The sequence below is a fragment of the Hemitrygon akajei genome, unplaced genomic scaffold (genome assembly GCF_048418815.1).
Source record: "Hemitrygon akajei unplaced genomic scaffold, sHemAka1.3 Scf000092, whole genome shotgun sequence".
NCBI classification, from domain to species: Eukaryota; Metazoa; Chordata; class Chondrichthyes; order Myliobatiformes; family Dasyatidae; genus Hemitrygon; species Hemitrygon akajei.
Window position 1 is genome coordinate 337292 of NW_027331978.1, and position 19914 is coordinate 357205.

The following is a 19914-nucleotide window of genomic DNA, read 5'->3' on the forward strand; positions in this document are numbered from 1 at the left end:
TCTCATTTGATCCAACTTGCCATTCTCTGCCATGCACTTCCTTTCTTCTTTTAACCGGCGCCTCAATAATTCTTGCATATCAAGGTTCCTACGCTTGTTATCCTTGCCTTTCATTCTGCCAGGCACTTGCATAATGGTAGTCTCAAAATTTCGTTTTTGAAGGCATCACACCTTCCAAGTACACTTTCGCCACAAAGCAGCAGCCTGTCTCAATCCACACTTGCCAAATCCATTCTGACACCATCAAAATTGTGCTTTCTCCAATTCAGAATCCCAACCCACGGGTCAGGCCGAACCTTCTGTATATTTAGGTGCATATTACTGGCATCGTGGTCACCGGATGCAAAGTGTTGCTATGCACAAATTTCTGTCCCCTGCCCTACCTCATTCCTTCATAGCAGATTCCGTATTGCAAGCTTACTGTTGGGCTTCTGCGTACTGATGAAAGAAAAGTTCTTCGACACACTTGACAAACTCCATCCCACCTGGTCCATTTACAGTATGAGATTCCCAGTCATTATGTGGAAAGTTAAAATCACCAAGTGTAACAACCTTAAGTTTCTTGCAACAATATACGATCTCACAAATGTGTTCCTCTAAATCCCCGGGACTGTCGGGTTGTCTTTAATATCGCCCCATTACCGTGGCCATAACTTACTTATTTCTCATTTCCACACGGAATGCCTCATTAGTCGGGTTCTACAATTTGTCCTGACGGAGCACTGCCGTGACATTTTCTCTGACTGGTAACGCCACCCCTCCTTCATTAATCCTCCCCGCTCTGAAACGCCTTAAATAATTTGATCTCGAAATAGCTGTGCTGGGTGTGGAGTGTTTGAGCTGAAATTCGCCCTGCAGCGGACAGCCGCGTTGACAAAGAGGGTGGAGCCTGAACCTGGCTGGATCAATTCACAGCCTGGGATTGGCTGAATAAACCAGAGAAGCTCCGCCCAGCCAATTGGAAAAGGGAGATTTGCACGGAAATCCAGACAGAAACTTGCGACCGTGAGGGAACGTTCACACAGCCTCTGTAATTCTGTCTGTTTTTGCTGCATTTGTCCTAGTCCCCTCTCCTCCCGCTGACCGACCTGTACTAGGCTGGTGAGGAGGTGTGGGATCAGAACTGCGGACGGCTTCATTTACCCCGGATCATCTGGACCTGCCTATCTGTAACGAGCGACTAACGCATTCTAACCGAATCGCCCCGGGAGCAGCAGCACCGACTGAATTCTCGGTGCATGATCGGGTATCCAGGACCGCGCTAAACTCCGTCCGGTATCAACGTCAGAGGTAAATGTTGTCTCCGATTTTGCAGATCAGTGAGCGTTTACAGCGGGGCTCGGCTACTGTCGGGACTGTGAGGGAAAACAAGGGGAGACGGGAGTTCTGACAAGTTCAATGAACTAGTTATTGACCAAATGCATTAAAAGAAACGACGTCGTCACCTTCAGTCATACACATTTTCTAGGGCGGTTTGTACTGAGTCGGTGCGGATGAACCTTGCTCACGGATAATGACATCCAAAATGTCCCACAGGGCAGGGCCGGGTCCCTTCTTCGATTTCTCTCTCTCTCTCTCTCTCTCTCCTCACCCCCCCCCTCCCCCGCCTCTCTCTCTCTCTCTCTCTCTCTCTCTCTCTCTCTCTCTCTCTCTCTCTCTCTCTCTCTCTCTCTCTCTCTCTCACACACACACACACACACACACACACACACACACACACACACACACACACACACACACACACACTTTATTTTCTGTAACAGAATTAAATACAATATCAAGCCAACTTGGTGCAGTTTACGTGGAGTGTCGAACTGGCCTGTGTGGTTTCAGCAGAGAATCCGCCCTGCGGTCAGGCAGCAGCTTGACACAGAAAACCGCGCTGTGAGTCTCACTGAACAGCAACTCGGCCCCTCCCCCGCAGCTACTAACTGAAGTTCGTCTGATTGTCTGATATGAAATTGGAAGAAAACGACTTGAAAATATATCCTCACGGAGACTGAACATTCTTGGTGAATTAGGTGGGAATAATTCAGCTTCCGATATTTATTTCGATCTTTATTTCAAATTATTCTGTGTTTTGGATTAGTGATCAATAGCTCATTCGCTCCATTTTAACCCCCTTCTGTCGGCGATTGTATTTGTGATCCTGCAGTTTCCTGTCAGCGCCATTGAGATTTTCCACAGTTTATGACAAGATTAAAAACAGATCTCTAACCAGGGTTTACGTTTTCAAAGTAAGCATGTGAAAAACCTATTCGGACAACACGGTTTCCATTTCCAATACTTGTCATTTCAGATGTTTGAGACTGTTTGTTGTGGGTGTTTCGAAATGATCACGCTGACATCCTGTAGCAGCAAAGATTTTGATTCCTTTCAAGGCCACGGCAGACAGTAAACAGCGGGTGCGGGCCGGTGGTGGGAAAAGGTCGTGTGACCGGTTACAGAAAGAGGCAGGCGGCAGGCGGGATTGCGGAGCGAAAACCATGATTTTATTGCACGGGGTAGAAGGCTGGATGGGATGAGTGGCCGATTTCTGCCTGGTATATTTACAGTAAAGGTCTGACTCCAGAGTTATTGTAAAACAATTTAAAAAGTACGGACTATCACTCATGCAAATTACCTGTCTCTGAACCAAAAACAAACATTGCAGTAATTAAATCAACCAGAGTGCTAACAGAGCTTATAAGCAATAATGGACCCAGCACCGATCCCCGAGGAACCCCACTAGTCACTGGTCTCCAGTCAGAGGACCAAAACATTTTCTACCGCTTACTGGCTTTTCCCAGGAAGCCGATGCCGAAGTTATGTTACCAACGCTTCCTTAACGTTAAGCTACTGAACCTTCTTGACCAACCTCCGATGTGGGAATCTGCCGAATGACCTGGTATTTTTTCTAAATTATACTAATTATTTTTCATTCGGTGAATTACCTCTTCCTTTTCCCCCCGGAACAGGAAGTGTCACGTTGTTCCAGTCTAATAATTTATGAACAACATTTGTGATTATTCGCTCACAGTTGCACTCAGACCCCATTCTCTGGCTTACAGTGTGTTTGCAGAATTCACGTTTATATACCCTACTACTGCAGCCCTTTCGCCAGGAGAATTTTGATATAAAGGTAGAAATGATGCAAAGTGGGTGTGATTGTAAATCAGTGTCAGCAGGGAAATGATGCTACGAAAGGAGTGAACACCAGAGAGTCTGCAAGAGATGTTTGAGATTTGGAACAGTTCTCTAACCGGGTGTTACAACTGCAAAGCAAGCGTGCGAAGAGATGTTCAGGCAACATGATTTCCCTTTTATCAGAACTTGCCGTTTCCGATAAATGTTCGTTGTTCTCTCTTTGAGAGTGTGTTTATTGTGGGTGTTTCGAGCTGATCTCCTGAAAGTCCTGTAGAAGCAAAGACTCTGATTCTGTTCAAAGGCTCTATACACAGCAAACAGTTGGTGGGGGAGGGGGGTAGTGTGACCAGTTACAGAAAGCAGCCGGCGGCATTGCGGAACGAAAGCCATGAGTTCACTGCTTGGGGCAGAAGACTCGATGGGGTAGTGGCCAATTTACTCCTGCTATGTTTACAAGAAATGTTCTGACTACAGACTGATTGTAAACCAATTTAATGAGGTCGACCAAGCCTCAATAGTTTTCTTTACAATTCAAAAAGGGGAAAATAACTGTTTCGAGGATGATTGCACTGGCGTGGATGTTATGTAGCCTCTTCCCTGATGGACTGATGTGAGTGGGACAAACAGTCCCTGACCAGGGTGTGTGGGACCTTTAATGATATTATGGTACTTTTCCACCATCTTTCTGTGAATATGTGCTTGATGGCAGGTCGGTCTTGTTCGGGAGTCTGGATTTGCAATCGTGTGAGCAGAGTGGACAGCAATGGTCTCAGCACAAGGGTGAGGGTCACAGAGGTTGATGACGATGGGGAGACAGAACCAGCTGTGCACCCTGACTGTCTGTCGTCTGTTGGTTAGAAAGTCCAATACCCAGTTGCACAGAGGTGTCTTTGGACGGAGGCGTGGGAATTTGTTCACCAAGGTTTGTGTGACAACAGCGTTGAATGCCGAAATGAAATCCAGAAACAACATTTTGACCTAATTGTCTTTTTTTAGGTAAGTCAGGCCAAGGAGAATGAGAGATGCAATGCCATCTGCCACTTAGCGATTCAGTCGGTAAGCATACTGGTGAGTGACCAGTGAACAAGGATTGGAATTTTTGATATGTGCCACTATCAGCCGTTCAAAGCACTTAATGCTGATTGGCGACAACTCCACTGGGCAGTAGGTCACTTTGTCCCGAATATGTAGGGTTCCTTGGTACAGGGATAATGGTGGTTGATTTGAAGCACATGGGAACAGCAGCCTGGATGAGTGAAGTGTTGACGAAAGCTGTGAAGACATGAATGTGCATATGTACACTCTTTCTGCAAGCTCAGCCTGGATACTTTCTGGCCAGCGTCCTCATTAACTTTGCTGTTACCGACATTGGATGTTCAGCTCTGAGGGGAGTAGCTTTCCTGGCTGGCTTGTGTTGTGTGCTTCAAAGCATTGTTTGGAGTGCCAGGGAGGGGGGCGTCATTGGTACAGTCAAGCCTTACGTAGTCTATAAACCCTTGATGCCCAGCCACATACACCAGGATTCGTTTCTCAGGGTTAGCGAGTCCGAACCGAAGGGCACAGATACAATAGAGCAGACAGATCGAATAGACCTGCGAGTTAATCTCAATACACAGAGGCAGTGAGTACCTGGAGTGAGCTGTTCAGTGTTTGCATCATTGGTTATCTACCGCGGGTTCAGTATCCTCACCGTGTTTGGAAATTCACACTCACTGTCGCCTGTCTGTGAGCAGCTGTATGTTAAAAAAGAAACACTCAAGATGCTGGAGACCTGAAATCAAATCTAAAAAATGTTCAAAGCCATTTTGATACAGGGTGTTGGACCTGAAAAATCATCTTTCCACAGATGATCTTTATCCGTTGAATGTTCATTTCGTTTTCAGCTTTGTAGTACATTGCTTTGGAAGGGGTTAAGTCTCTTGGGCAGCGCAGTTGAGCGGAACTGGGAAAATTGGTTGAAAACTATTAGGTTGAATCTGTGTTGATGCCACCCAATGTGGAAAATGGGAAAGATGTGCTAAACTCTCGGTGTGGGCTGTGACCCAGTGTGGTTGGATCCCGGGATAGATAACGCTAATTTTTTAACCAGATAAAATTAATTCGGGGATCAAGTTTCCCAGGTTTATGAAATGATCAGTTAGTATTTCTGTTCTGTGCTCAGATATTTGATTCTATAGTTCCTTTGGAAGAAAAGCAGGGAATTGAATTTCCAATTCTGTCCCTCACAGGGTGAGCCTGTGATTAAACATGTTGTTTTGTGATTGCACCAGTAGAAATAGACCGGGGTTTCAGAATTCAATTCACATTTGGAAATTCCCCCTCACTGTCACCTGTCTATCTGCCAGTGGGAGTCAAAGAGAAACTCAAGATGCTGGAGATAGAACAGAACATGGAACAGTACATCGCAGGAACAGGCCCTTTGGCCACAATGGTGTGCCAAACCAGCTAAAAAAGAAATCAAGCCTCCACCCAAAAAATAACTAATCCATCCGATTTACACAATATCCATATCCTCTCGATCTTCCTCACACCCATGTGCCTATCTAAACGTGTCTTCAAAGACTCCGATGTATTGTCTTCCACCACCATAACAGCAGATCATTCCAGGCATTCACCACTCCCTCCCTGAGTAAAACAACTTACCCTCACATTCCCTTTGCATCTACTTCCTCACACCTTCAATGCATGTCCTCTGGTATTGGACATTTCTAACCAGCGAAGAGATACTCCCTGACTACTCTGTCAATGTCTTTCATAATCTTACAAACCTCTAACAGATTTCTCCTCAGTCTCTCCTGCTCCAAGGTAAACAACGCAGGATTTCCAGTAAAAACTGGGTAATATTTGCATCCATTCTGACGAAAGGTTAGGAAACCGAATTGTTAACTTGGTCCTCTCCTCACGGCAGTTCCTTACCTGCTGAGCATTTCCAGTGATTCCAGTTTCTCTTTATTACATTCACTCTGGAACATGTTAAATTTCCTGTGAATGGGGCAGTGCAGCTGCGCTCGCTTTGTGATTGTAGAACAGTAAAGAAATCGGAGCTTTTCCCTGTGAATTATCCTGGTACCAGTTGTCCTTTTAATCCTCGACATGTTTTCACTACAATTGTTGATAACAAGTTTCACAAAATAAGCCGGGGAATGAGATTTAGATAGATAGATAGATAGATAGATAGATACTTTATTCATCCCCATGGGGAAATTCAACATTTTTTCCAATGTCCCATACACTTGTTGTAGCAAAACTAATTACATACAATACTTAACTCAGTAAAAATATGATATGCATCTAAATCACTCTCTCAAAAAGCATTAATAATAGCTTTTAAAAAGTTCTTAAGTAGTTTACTTAAATACATTAAATACAATCAACCCCGGCACTTTAACATATCTTACTCCTGGCGGTTGAATTGTAAAGCCGAATGGCATTGGGGAGTATTGACCTCTTCATCCTGTCTGAGGAGCATTGCATCGATAGCAACCTGTCGCTGAAACGGCTTCTCTGTCTCTGGATGGTGCTATGTAGAGGATGTTCAGGGTTTTCCATAATCGACCGTAGCCTACTCAGCGCCCTTCGCTCAGCTACCGATGTTATACTCTCTAGTACTTTGCCCACGACAGAGCCCGCCTTCCTTACCAGCTTATTAAGACGTGAGGCGTCCCTCTTCTTAATGCTGCCTCCCCAACACGCCACCACAAAGAAGTGGGCGCTCTCCACAACTGACCTATAGAACATCTTCAGCATCTCACTACAGACATTGAATGACGCCAACCTTCTAAGGAAGTACGGTCGACTCTGTGCCTTCCTGCACAAGGCATCTGTGTTGGCAGTCCAGTCTAGCTTCTCGTCTAACTGTACTCCCAGATACTTGTAGGTCTTAACCTGCTCCACACATTCTCCATTAATGATCACTGGATCCATATGAGGCCTAGATCTCCTAAAGTCCACCACCATCTCCTTGGTCTTGGTGATATTGAGACGCAGGTAGTTTGAGTTGCACCATATCACAAAGTCCTGTATCAGTTTCCTATACTCCTCCTCCTGTCCATTCCTGACACACCCCACTATGGCCGTGTCGTCAGCGAACTTCTGCACATGGCAGGACTCCGAGTTATATTGGAAGTCTGATGTGTACTGGGTGAACAGGACCGGAGAGAGCACGGTCCCCTGTGGCGCTCCTGTGCTGCTGACCACCGTGTCAGACCTACAGTCTCCCAACTGCACATACTGAGGTCTATCTGTCAAGTAGTCCACTATCCAATCCACCATGTGAGAGTCTACTCCCATCTCCGTTAGTTTGTGCCTTAAGATCTTGGGCTGGATGGTGTTAAAGGCACTAGAGAAGTCCAGGAATGTAATCCTCACAGCACCACTGACCCCATCTAGGTGAGAGAGGGATTTGTGCAGCAAATACGTGATAGCATCCTCCACTCCCACCTTCTCCTTATACGCAAACTGAAGAGGATCCTGGGTGTGCCTGGTTTGTGGCCTCAGATTCTGCCTGTGGAGCATGTGATAGCCCTGGGCCTGAGTTCAGTAGAGTTCAGAGGGATGGTTGTTGTGGGGGAGGGTGTGGGAGTGATTATTTACACCAACTAAATAACAACAAGCCTGAATACAGTGGGAATGGAGAGGTGTATTGATTAGACGGAGTGTCTGGGATCTGAGAGTGCTGCCTCAGAATAAAGAAGCTTCAATTTAGATCTGAGATGAGAGCAATTACATTAGCCAAATGTCGGTTGATCTGTGGAATTTGATGCCACAGAGGGTGGTGGAGGCTATCGTTGGGTACATTCATGTTCTGAATCACTAAATAGGTTGAGTATTATAGCAGGGAAGCAAGAATACAGGGTTGGAAAAATAATCCTCCACGACTGATTATGGAACAGACTAGAATGACCGAATCACCGAATTCTGCTCCTATGTATTATGACTTGTATCTTATACCTAGACTGAGCCCCCGGTATGTGTATCCCATCACAAACAAGAGAAAATTGTCAGAAGCTGCGAAGCAACACACACAAAATGCTGGAGGAACTCAGCAGGCCAGGCAGCATCTGTGGAAGAGAGTCGAGTTGACGTACAGATGCTGCCTGGCCTGATGAGTTCCACCAGCATTTTGTGTGTGTTCCTTTGTATCCCTTGTTAGGTTTTGTAAAGTGTGAGGGACAGTTCCAGATTTCTTCACTCGGATCATTATTTATGTGTTCAAGATTTAAATTTCAGTTTAATGCTTGGTTCTCCTTTGTCTTGTTAACGTGCTTCATCATCTCTCTGGTTAAAGTTAGATCTGCAGTGAGAGATTTACTGGAAGAAAAGCCCACAACTGGAAGCAAACCACAACTGAAGATGAGGGAACATCAACAAGTGAACCAGCCCGAATGCTGAGAGCATCAACTTGAGAGAACCCTTAGTTTCCATTGATTCAGTCAGGAGAAAGTTTGGTGAGTCTCATTTACTCTAACACTGGTCCTTCAGACATTACATATCTGTACCAAGGAAGGTAGGAAATAGCTGGAGTGGGACTGAATAAATGTGGAAGTGCCAGTTATGTCAGTTGCAATCACTCCAGATTTGCTCATTGCTGTCAGCATCCCAGCTGTGTGAAGCCACACACATTCCCTCACATTGCTTGCTCATTTCAAACTCTTATTGGTTCTGCTGTTTCCTTGCTTGGCTGTGTTAGGTGGTAATCATCTCAAAATGCGTTGAGAATTTTCTCCCTTTATGAGACACTGCAGCACTTCCTGCTGTAGTGATTGCAGAAATGTGGAATCACTATGAACTACAGCAACATGTCATTGACTCCTCTGTCTATTGCAAGCTGCAATGATATACTTGCCCTCAGGTAATATCGCCGTGCAAGCCTCTGCTAAGAGCAAACCGTCTTGAAGCCAAATGTCCCAGCACCACATTTCATTCAGTCTAACTAGCAAATGCCAACCAATAATTTACATTTACATACCTGGCGCCATCAAGTAGTCTTCTTCCAATAAATTGTCTGAACCTGTGAACCTGTGATTAAACAGAACTAGATTTTGCAATGTTCCCTTTTGACCCGGTACCAAATCACGGGTGATACCTGTACTCGACATGAACGAATGCCCTTGCAGCCAGGACTGCTGGAGCTGCCGGAATCGGTTTAAATTCAGTCATTTTTGGATGGGAAGCAGCGTGTTGGGTCAGATGATGAAGGAGATGATATTAAGGTAGATGCAATGTTCAGAAAGACTGCGGAAGGATTGACTGTGGAAAGGGCATCGTGCAGTGAAAAGCAGCAACAGTTTACCCTCTCTTTCACCCATTTTTTTTTGCTGGAGTTAATCGGGGGAGTTGGGAACTCGTTCTACTCACTGACCAGTGAAAGTAAAGCCTTTGTTTCCATTCGAAGCCCAGTTTCTTCATAAAGAGTGGGTTTGAAGTGTTATTGAGATGAACATGGGGCAATGTGTAACGAAAGTTTAAATCAGATCAGCAGCAATTTTGGAGGGCCGAGTGGTCCACTTATGCATTTTGTGTGTTGATTGGAAAAGTTCTGACAGCTTAATTAGTGTAACACAATATAACATCAGCAAATTAATTATATTGTGGAACTGACAAGAAACATTACATTGATTAAGTATATACATGGAGATTTGTGTGTTAATGTTGTACCCCAACGGGTTGCGGATCGACCATGACTCATTCGGTGATCTGGCCAGCGTGGTACGGGACCGAGGGACGTGCTCCCCGTTCCCTGTTACTGACTCTACAGTCTCCCCATCTACCGCGCGCACCAGCCCACTGCTCATGCGTCTCGCGGAGCGCCGTCACGCTTGCGCTCCCGGGCTGACATTTAGACGATTTAAGCATGCTGTGCGTGCCCGGTATCTCGCGTGAAGTGATGTGAGATTTACTTATCCCTCACTGGTGACAGCAAATGCCAATTTAGCATACCAACCAACGGGAATATGGGTTTCGTCATTAAGGAGTTTCCTCCCTAGACCCCACCACACGTTTCCTAACCTGACTCCTGGGAAAGATACAAAAAGCTCGTTTTTTTAATGCTGCTCTTCCTCTCCAAGGAGTTGGCGGAGCTGCAATGGTGACAGTGGGAGTACAGTGGGTTTATCTCCTCTGAAGTGGCGAGGATGAAGAAGGCTTCAGTATATTTGTAGCGGACACCGGTAAAGTGTTAACCTGCAAGTGCGGTGTTGAGAGATTTTGAGAACAAGTCACGATCTTACTATCTGACACGGTGGGCTGGAGGGACCCAGTGGCTGCCTTTTGTTTGAGGTGTCTGGGTTTAAACAACGGAGTAAACAGACCCACCTTGGGCCAGCAGGCTGTCCCACTGGGTGTTGTGGGGGCGAAGGCTTGGAGCATGGTTGCTCCCTGTCTGCATTAGCGATTTATCTGAGGGACAAAATGCAACACTTACAAGTCTGTTATTGACTGAAAACATTTATATTTATTGTTACATTTTGTTTATGATACAATCATTGTCCAATTTATGTTCAAACTCAATAGTCAGTCATCCATACATGAAAGCCGATGAATACAGTGAAATAAAAGAGCGTTACTGCACAACATGGTGCCTTTTTGCAAACTGCCTATCCAAGATTCCACAAGGTCAGGTTCATTGTCTGAGTAGTATTATCTAGCCATCGTCATCTCTGTTGTCCTCTCCTTCCTTAACCTTCTGTTTTACCCAACATGGAATACTGTCTTCTCTTTATGTGGCCAATTCATCTGAGTTTCTCATAAGGCACAGCAGATGTCCAGGTATCCCCATTTCCTTAAGGATTTGCTGTAGTTTATTATGGTCCACACTGTTGAAGGCTTTAGAGTAGTCAATAAAACACAGATAAATACTTTTCTGGAAGTCTCTCGATTTCTCCATTATCCAGCGTGGGTTAGCAATTTGCTCACTGGTGCCTCTGCCTCGTCTAAAACCAGCTTGTACATCTGGCAGTTCGGGTTCCATATATTGCTGGAGTATTGCTTGCACGATCTTTAGAATTACCTTTCTAGCTTGTGAAAATGTTCGGTAATTTGAACAATCCTTTACATTTCCCTTCTTGGGTATGGGGATAAAAACGGATCTTAATCCAGTTTAAAGGTCATTGTTGTTTCTATTTTTTCCCCAGATCTGCTGGAAAATTGCATGCAACACATTTATAGCATCACCTTTTAGAGTTTTAAACCATTCAGCTGGACTCCTGTCACATCCTGCAGCCTTATTATTGGCTTCACTTTCCAGAATGTCTGGCTCTGTATCGATGAGGGAGTCATTGCAGGTGTCTTCGCTGTTGGATCTTTCTGCAATTCCTCTGTGTGTTCCTGGCAACTCCCTTTGATGTCCTTTGCTTCTGTAAGGTCCTTCCCTTCTTTGTCTTTTCCTACGCTCATTTTACATGAAATGTTCCTTTGATTTCCCTAACATTCAGCAAAAGATCTCTTGTGTTTCTTTTTCCAATTCTGTTGGCTTCTTCAGCTTCAGTGCATCGCTCCTTTAAGAAAGTTTCCTTATATTTCCTTGCTATCTTCTTGAACTTTGTGTTCAGTTGGAGGTCTTTGTTCCAATCTCCATTTACTCCCTGGAATGTAGGAGAGTGAGCAGTGACCTTACAAACATGGTTTAAATTATGAAGGGCAGAGTAACTGACTCACTCCTTTATTTGTGTAATTCAGGTCATTGCCAGCAGGTGGAGCTTTCTGCCACCCAGACGGTAGACAAGAAGACGACAATCAACCAACCTCAGTCAGACTCAGAATGGACACAGGTATGTTCACTGAGCTCTTTCTCATTAAAACTCTGTCCTTATGGTGCACGTGTAGTCAAATTATCAATAGTTCAGAGGGACAAACATGGGCGATAACGGGGCAGAGAGAAAGTACCATCAAACGGGGTCATTGTTCCAACTGGTAAAGTGAATTTGAGCACTGGAACAATTCACCAGCTCCAGTGCAGGGACCTAACAACGGGAATGGTCGAATCACTCCGCTCACCAGGCAAATCTTCACCTGAGTGAAAAGAGAAGCAGCTTCTGAATAAGGTGGGTGTGGGTGAAACTCAGAGGAATAAAACAGCAGGCAATGTAACAGTCCAGGGAACAGATAGAATTTCTGTGCACAATGAATGCTGGGACCGTTAATAAGACTGATGTACAGATGGGTTTTGCGATGGATGTGCATAGCTCCCTGAAAGTGGCAACACAATTGGTAGTGTGCTAACGGCGAGTTGAGGTGTGAGTATGTATTTTTTTAAAGTTGTGCTGTAACTGGATGAACGGTGCTTAAGAGACAATTTTAGTATTGTGCACAGATCTGGTAACCACATTACGAGAATGATGTGGAGGGTCTGGAGAGAGTGCGGACGAGTTTCAACACAAATACCAGAGGGAATAGGTTTAGGGTCAGAGGGTAAAGTTTTTAAAGGGGATTTAGGATGCATGTTTTCCACAGAGAGTGATTGGTGTCTGGAATGTGCTGCCGAGGGAGGGACTGGAAACAGATACTCAGCAGCGTCTGAGAGGCGTTTGAACTCATGAGTCAGCCGGGAATGGAGGGATATTCACCAGGTTCCTGAAGATGGGATTGGTTTAAATTGGCATCCTGTCCGCAGACGCAGAGTACACTCTACCATTTTATGTTCAATGACCAACTATAGATCTGAACTCCGCAATCTCCGCCTTCCTGGCAAAATGTGACGATCACCAGCTGTTCCAGTTGACGAGATTCTACATGGAGCGACTGGAACAGGCGATTGAGGAGGGTGTGGAGGGAGTCAGCTTCATGTTAATGGGCGAGGATCACTTCACTGGGCCAGAGTATCACGTAAGTGGAAGGAACATAGACTGAGTGTAGATTCTACTGAATCAATCACAGACCGACAGAACCGGTGTAACAACACCTCTGGGCTGTGAAAATCCTGTAATGTTTGTGGTCAACATCAAGAAAAGAGATTTCACCTGAGGAATCCCTGAACCTACATTCACTAATACCAGCCTCTCTCCAGTTTTCTGACCACGTTCATTTTTAGACAGGTTAGGATACAGACAATGATTGAGAGGTGAATTTAGTGATATGACACTTGACCGACATTGCAAGTGGACAGGGAACCTCTTTACACAACTCTGTTTGATAACACATCATGTTCCCAATGCTCGACCTTAATGGCTATTCACCAGTCTGTGTTCTTCTCATGACCCATGGGATTCCCACAAATCAAATATATAGTGACGTATTTCTCAGCTCATTTCTCGAGTCTACCTTCAACCCCACCGTCAGTTGAACAGGCAGTACTGAATATTGTCTCTCTTTTCAATTGCTGGCCCTCTTGCAATTGATCAATATCCCAGCATGCCTCATGGTTCTGTTACCTTCTGTTCCTTGTGACTGTTCCACTTGGAGTTTGTAATTACCACAGCATATACTGTTAACACTGGGAAATGCAACATTTGTATAACTGAAAATATTCCAAGAATCTACAGCTAACACAGAATTAGAAAGAAACTGCTTTCCAATGGTCCTTGTGCTCCGGGAGTGCATTCACCTAACGCCACCCAGATTGAATTTTAATGAAGAGCCACACACTATACCGAACACTACGTTCCACATGAGGCAGCTGACAATTTCAGTCCAAATTTCTTACTCAACATTCCCACCAGCTGGTTTTGGTCTGTCACACATGCACAATAGTCCTGAATTTGCTGTCTGCTCCTCACTGCCAGTTTCCAGGTGTCAGCTGACACTGGACCCCACATGAAGCCTGGCAGTGAAGTGTGAACCTGTTGTGGTTTACCAGGGATTACCCCAGGGAAAATCAACAGTAACCCTGTCATAGCTTGATCTACCCATAGTCATCAAACTCTACAGTACAGCAACAAGCTCTTCTGCCCATCTAGTCCACAACGACCTATTATCTGCTTAGTCCCATTGATCTGCACCCGGACTGGAGACGTCCATACCTCTCCCATTGAATGAACTTGTCCAAATTGATCTTGAATGTTCAAATCTAATGTACATCGACTAATTCCGATGGCAGCACGTTGCACTCTCAGCAAGCTCTGAGTGAACAAGTTCACCCTCATATTGCCTTTCACCTGTCATCGTTACCCCATGATCTCTAATTCCAGTCCCACCCAACCTCAGTAGTAAACGCCTTTTCACACTTACTCTATCTATACCTTACATAAGCTTGTATACCTCTGTCACATCTCTATTGGTCCTCCTACACTCTATTGAAATAACATCCTAGCCTATTCACACTTTCTCTATATCTCAGGTCCTCAAGTCCTGGCAACAATCTGTATTTTTTTCTGCACTCGTTCAATCTTATTGATATCCTTCTGAGAGGTAGGTGCACACATTGCTTCAAATTAGTCTCTGCCACATCAATTTCGACATAATATTCCAACTTCTGTATTCAATATTTTGATTTATGAAGGCCCATGTCTGAAAAGCTTTACAATGCCATCTACCTTCGACAACACTTTCAAGAAATTTTGGATCTGTATCACTTTGCAGGATCTCATCACACTTCCTACTCTTGTCATTGGTACCAGCATGGACGACGACCTCTGACAGCTCATCCTATCCTTAAGAAAGTTTCAGAGTCGATACGAGATATAAATGACCTTGGCAAGACACCATCCAAAATTTCTGTTCTTGTAAATAGAATCTCCAGTCTGTTCTCCTAACCATTGAATTCCCCATCAGTGCAGCTCAGCACTTCTCATCCCTTCTGTCACAAAGCCAAACTCAGAGCCAGAGGCATAATCACCGTGGCTTTCCTCTGCTAGGCCATACCCCAAAACAGAGAGCTGTATACCTGTTACAGAGGAGTTTCCTGCAGTGGCTGCCTGTTCCCTTCCCTCTCCTGACAGTCACCCAGTTCCCTGTGTCCTGCCCCTTGTGTATAGCTCCCTCCCTGTATAGCCTGTCAGTCAATCTCTCAGCCTCCGGAATGATCCTGAGTTCACCCATTTCCTCAGTCCAGCTCCATTTCCTCAACACAGTCTGTATTAAGATGCAGCTGGATGAAATTCCTGAAGGTGTAGTTATTGGGGACACTGAATGTCTCCCTGTCTTGCCGCACCCTGTAGGAACAGCATCCCACTATACTGCCTGGCTTTCCCACTATTCTAACAGTGAAACAGAGAAGGGAAATGTTACCCAAGATCTACCTAAGCCTCCGCCTCTCCTCACTGAACTCTCTCTGACACAAAGCATCAATAACCTACTCTATCTCTGGCTCACTCACACTATGTCTGCTCTGTTTAAACCTTGCCAAGTGGATAAGTACCCCCGCAATCTGTGGCATTCAGAAAGTCATCACTGGCCACGCTAACTTCTTTTAAATTCTTTTTCCTGCTACGAACAATTGCTGTCAGTGATCTGTGATGCACAGCATGTGCTGGGTCAGTCCATATTCAGGATAGATTTGAACCCATCCCTCCGCTCCTCAATATATTCCCCATTGTTCATTACAGAGTGTGACTGAGCTCGCGGAGAAGGGAAACCGAGCAGGCGCTTCCAAACTCCTCCTGGACCTGGTGATGGAGAGAGGCTCCGGGGCCCGGAGGGTGATGTGGGAATCCTTTGTGAAACTACATCACCATGTACCGAAGCTGAGCAGAATATTGGAGGAAATACGGGAACGTGGTAGGGTGAACAATACACTATGTGTTACCGAAGTAAATGCTGATGAATTTACAGTATTACACAGAACAGACTTCATGCAGGTTAATCTGTTTGAACAGGTGACGGCCAGTTCGCCTACATGGACACTGAGCAGGGTTTATCTGAAGTGCCCAGACATCTGAAAGGTAAGTGATGGACTGGAAAGCTCAAAGCCTTTATTTCACTCTTGAGAGTCTGAATACGTGTCTGTAGAGGCCTGTTTAGAGACTGTCAGAGTCTGGGAGACAGGTTTTTGTTGTTCTTTCATACTGAGAGTCTGAATAAGTCTCTTTTGAGGCCTGTTTAGAGACTGTCAGAGTCTGGGAGACAGGTTTTTGTTGTTATTTCACTCTGAGAGTCTGAATAAGTCTCTTTACAGGACTGTTTAGAAACCGTCAGAGTCTGGGAGACAGGTTTTTGTTGTTATTTCACACTGAGAGTCTGAATACGTCTCTTTAGAGGCCTGTTGAGAGACCGTCAGAGTCTGGGAGACAGGTTTTTGTTGTTATTTCACACTGAGAGTCTGAATACGTCTCTTTAGAGGCCTGTTTAGAGACTGTCAGAGTCTGGGAGACAGGTTTTGTTGTTATTTCACTCTGAGAGTCTGAATACGTCTCTTTAGAGGCCTGTTGAGAGACCGTCAGAGTCTGGGAGACAGGTTTTTGTTGTTATTTCACACTGAGAGTCTGAATACGTCTCTTTAGAGGCCTGTTTAGAGACCGTCAGAGTCTGGGAGACAGGTTTTTGTTGTTATTTCACACTGAGAGTCTGAACACGTGTCTTTAGAGGCCTGTTTACAGACCGTCAGATTCCGGGAGACAGGTTTTTGTTGTTATTTCACACTGAGAGTCTGAATACGTCTCTTTAGAGGCCTGTTTAGAGACTGTCAGAGTCTGGGAGACAGTTTTTGTTGTTATTTCTCTCTGAGAGTATGCATACGTCTCTTTAGAGGCCTGTTTAGAGACCGTCTGAGTCTGGGAGACAGGTTTTTGTTGTTATTTCACTCTGAGAGTCTGAATACGTCTCTTTACAGGACTGTTTAGAGACCGTCAGAGTCTGGGAGACAGGTTTTTGTTGTTATTTCACACTGAGAGTCTGAATACGTCTCTTTAGAGGCCTGTTGAGAGACCGTCAGAGTCTGGGAGACAGGTTTTTGTTGTTATTTCACACTGAGAGTCTGAATACGTCTCTTTAGAGGCCTGTTTAGAGACCGTCAGAGTCTGGGAGACAGGTTTTTGTTGTTATTTCACACTGAGAGTCTGAATACGTCTCTTTAGAGGCCTGTTTAGAGACTGTCAGAGTCTGGGAGACGGGTTTTTGTTGTTATTTTACACTGAGAGTCTGAATACGTCTCTTTAGAGGCCTGTTTAGAGACTGTCAGAGTCTGGGAGACAGGTTTTTGTTGTTATTTCACGCTGAGAGTCTGAATACCTGTCTTTAGAGGCCTGTTTAGAGACTGTCAGAGTCTGGGAGACAGGTTTTGTTGTTATTTCACTCTGAGAGTCTGAATACGTCTCTTTAGAGGCCTGTTGAGAGACCGTCAGAGTCTGGGAGACAGGTTTTTGTTGTTATTTCACACTGAGAGTCTGAATACGTCTCTTTAGAGGCCTGTTGAGAGACCGTCAGAGTCTGGGAGACAGGTTTTTGTTGTTATTTCACACTGAGAGTCTGAATACGTCTCTTTAGAGGCCTGTTGAGAGACCGTCAGAGTCTGGGAGACAGGTTTTTGTTGTTATTTCACACTGAGAGTCTGAATACGTCTCTTTAGAGGCCTGTTTAGAGACTGTCAGAGTCTGGGAGACAGGTTTTTGCTGTTATTTCACTCTGAGAGTCTGAATACGTCTCTTTAGAGGCCTGTTTAGAGACTGTCAGAGTCTGGGAGACAGGTTTTGTTGCTGTGGCTGGAGGACAGGAAGCAATTTGCATTTGTCACAAGACAAAACTGAAGCCAAACCATTCCAATTGGAACATCCAACTCCAGCAAGGGAAATCTCACACCTCCGATCCAAAGTGGAGCCGAGATTTTTTGTTATTCCTCCATAAGAACATGACATGGGAGCAGAATTAGGCCATTCAGCCCATCAGTCTGCTCCGCCATTCCATCATGGCTGAACCCAGATTCCACTCAACACCATACACCTGCCTTTTCGCCATATCCTTTGATGCCCTGACCGATCAGGAACTTCTGCCTTCATTACACCCATGGACTCGGCCTCCACTGCAGTCTGAGGCAGAGCCTTACAGACAGTCATTACTCTCTGGCTCAAAGAATCCTCCTTACCTGTTGTAAAGGATCGCCCCTCAATTTTGAGGGCCTGGCCCCTAGTTCTGGATGCACCTACCACAGGAAACATCCTTTCCACATCCACCCTATCTGGTCCTTTCAACATTCTGCAGGTTTAAAAGAGATTCCCTTGCATTCCTCAAAATTCCAGTGAGTACAGGCCCAAAGTTGCCAAAACACGCCTCACATGTAACCCCTTCATTCCCGGAATCATCCTCCTGAATCTCCTCGGGACTGTCTCTAATGACCACACATCTTTTCAGAGGCACGGGGCGCAAAGCTGTAGACAATACTCCTGTAGTGCAGCCTTTCTACAGTCTTGTAAAGGCTTGGCATTTATATTCGATTCTCTTTTTTGCCGCCTTTACCACAGACTCGACTTTTAAATTAATCTTCTGTGAGTTTTGCTCGAGGCTCTGAGGTCCCTCTGAAGTCGCTCTGCTCCTCTGATTCTTGGACCTTCTGCCCATTTAGATAATAGTCCGCTCCTTTCACCAAAATGCATTATCATACATTTCCAACACTGTATTCCATCTGCCACCTTTTTGCCCATTTTTCAAATTTGCCTCAGTCCTGTTGCAATCGCACTACCGACCCCTCCACCTATCTTCGTATCATCCGCAAACTTTGCCACAAATACATTCATTCCATCATCTAAATCACTGACTAAGAAATCTGAAAGTTATCGGTCCCAATACTGATCCCTGCGGAACACCACCAGTCACTGGCAGCCAACCAGAAAAGGCCCTTTTTATTCCCACTCGCTGCCTGCTGCCTGTCAGCCATTCCACTACACGTGCCAGTATCTTTCCTGTGACGCCATAGATTTTTACCTGGTTAAGGAGACTCATGTGCGGCAGCTTATCAAATGTCTTCTGAAAATCCAAGTAAATGGCATCCACTGACTCCTTTGTCCAGCCTGCTTCTTACTTCCACCGCGAAATCTAACAGAACCATTCCTAACTTATATTGTCATTAGTCTCCAAGTACCTCGAAACCTCAAACTTAATAAGAGACTCCAACTCTTTCCCAGTCGCTGAGGTTTGGCTAACTGGCCTATAATTTTACTTCTTTTGCCTTCCTCCCTTCGTAAAGACTAGAGTGACAATTGCAATCTTCCAGTCCTCCAGGACCATGCCAGAATAAAGTGATTCTTCAAAGATCATGACCAATCCATCTGACATCCCTTCAGCAACCTCTCTCAGATCTCTGGGATGCAGTCCATCTGGCCCAGGTGACTTTGCACCTTAAGAGCTTTCAGTATGCAGAGATGTTTTTCTTTTGTAATAGCAATGGCACTCATGCCTGTCACTCGCAGACCACTGCATGCTGCTAGTGTCTGGAACAGTGAAGATATATGCAGACTGCACATTATCCAGAGTTCCAACATGGACTCTCACCTCCCTTTTAATCTTTATATAACTGAAAATAAGTGTTTATTATCCTGCTTTATATTATTGGCTTTTCTGCCCTCATATTTCATCTTTTCCCTACTTATAGCTTTTTTAGTTGACTATTGTTATCTTGTATGCCCTTTCCTCGGCTTTTATGCAATCCTTAACTTCCTTTGTCACCCATGGTTGCCTACACGTGTCACTTGAGAACTTCTTCCTCCGTGGGCCGTATCCATCTTGCAATTTGAGACCTATTCCCAGAAGCTTCAGCCATCTCCGCTAGTATCCTTCTCCAATCTACCTGGGAAAGCTTCTCTCTCGTGCCTCTGTAATTCACTTTATTCCATTGCGACCATCTCCGCTAGTATCCTTCTCCAATCTACCTGGGAAAGCTTCTCTCTCGTGTCTCTGTAATTCACTTTATTCCATTGCGATCATCCC

General features: G+C 45.0%; 1 protein-coding gene across 1 annotated transcript in view; it reads left to right on the top strand.

Annotated features, from left to right (window-relative positions):
* Positions 1–3836: 3836 nt before the first annotated feature.
* Positions 3837–19914, top strand: part of LOC140722892 (NACHT, LRR and PYD domains-containing protein 3-like) — a 39300-nt gene continuing 23222 nt past the window's right edge. The window contains exons 1-6 of the mRNA XM_073037525.1: positions 3837–4194; positions 8414–8573; positions 11803–11894; positions 12782–12948; positions 15606–15777; positions 15876–15941. Coding sequence (XP_072893626.1) covers positions 11885–11894; positions 12782–12948; positions 15606–15777; positions 15876–15941 — 415 coding nt within the window. The 5' untranslated portion in view covers positions 3837–4194; positions 8414–8573; positions 11803–11884. The remainder of the gene's footprint in view (positions 4195–8413; positions 8574–11802; positions 11895–12781; positions 12949–15605; positions 15778–15875; positions 15942–19914) is intronic.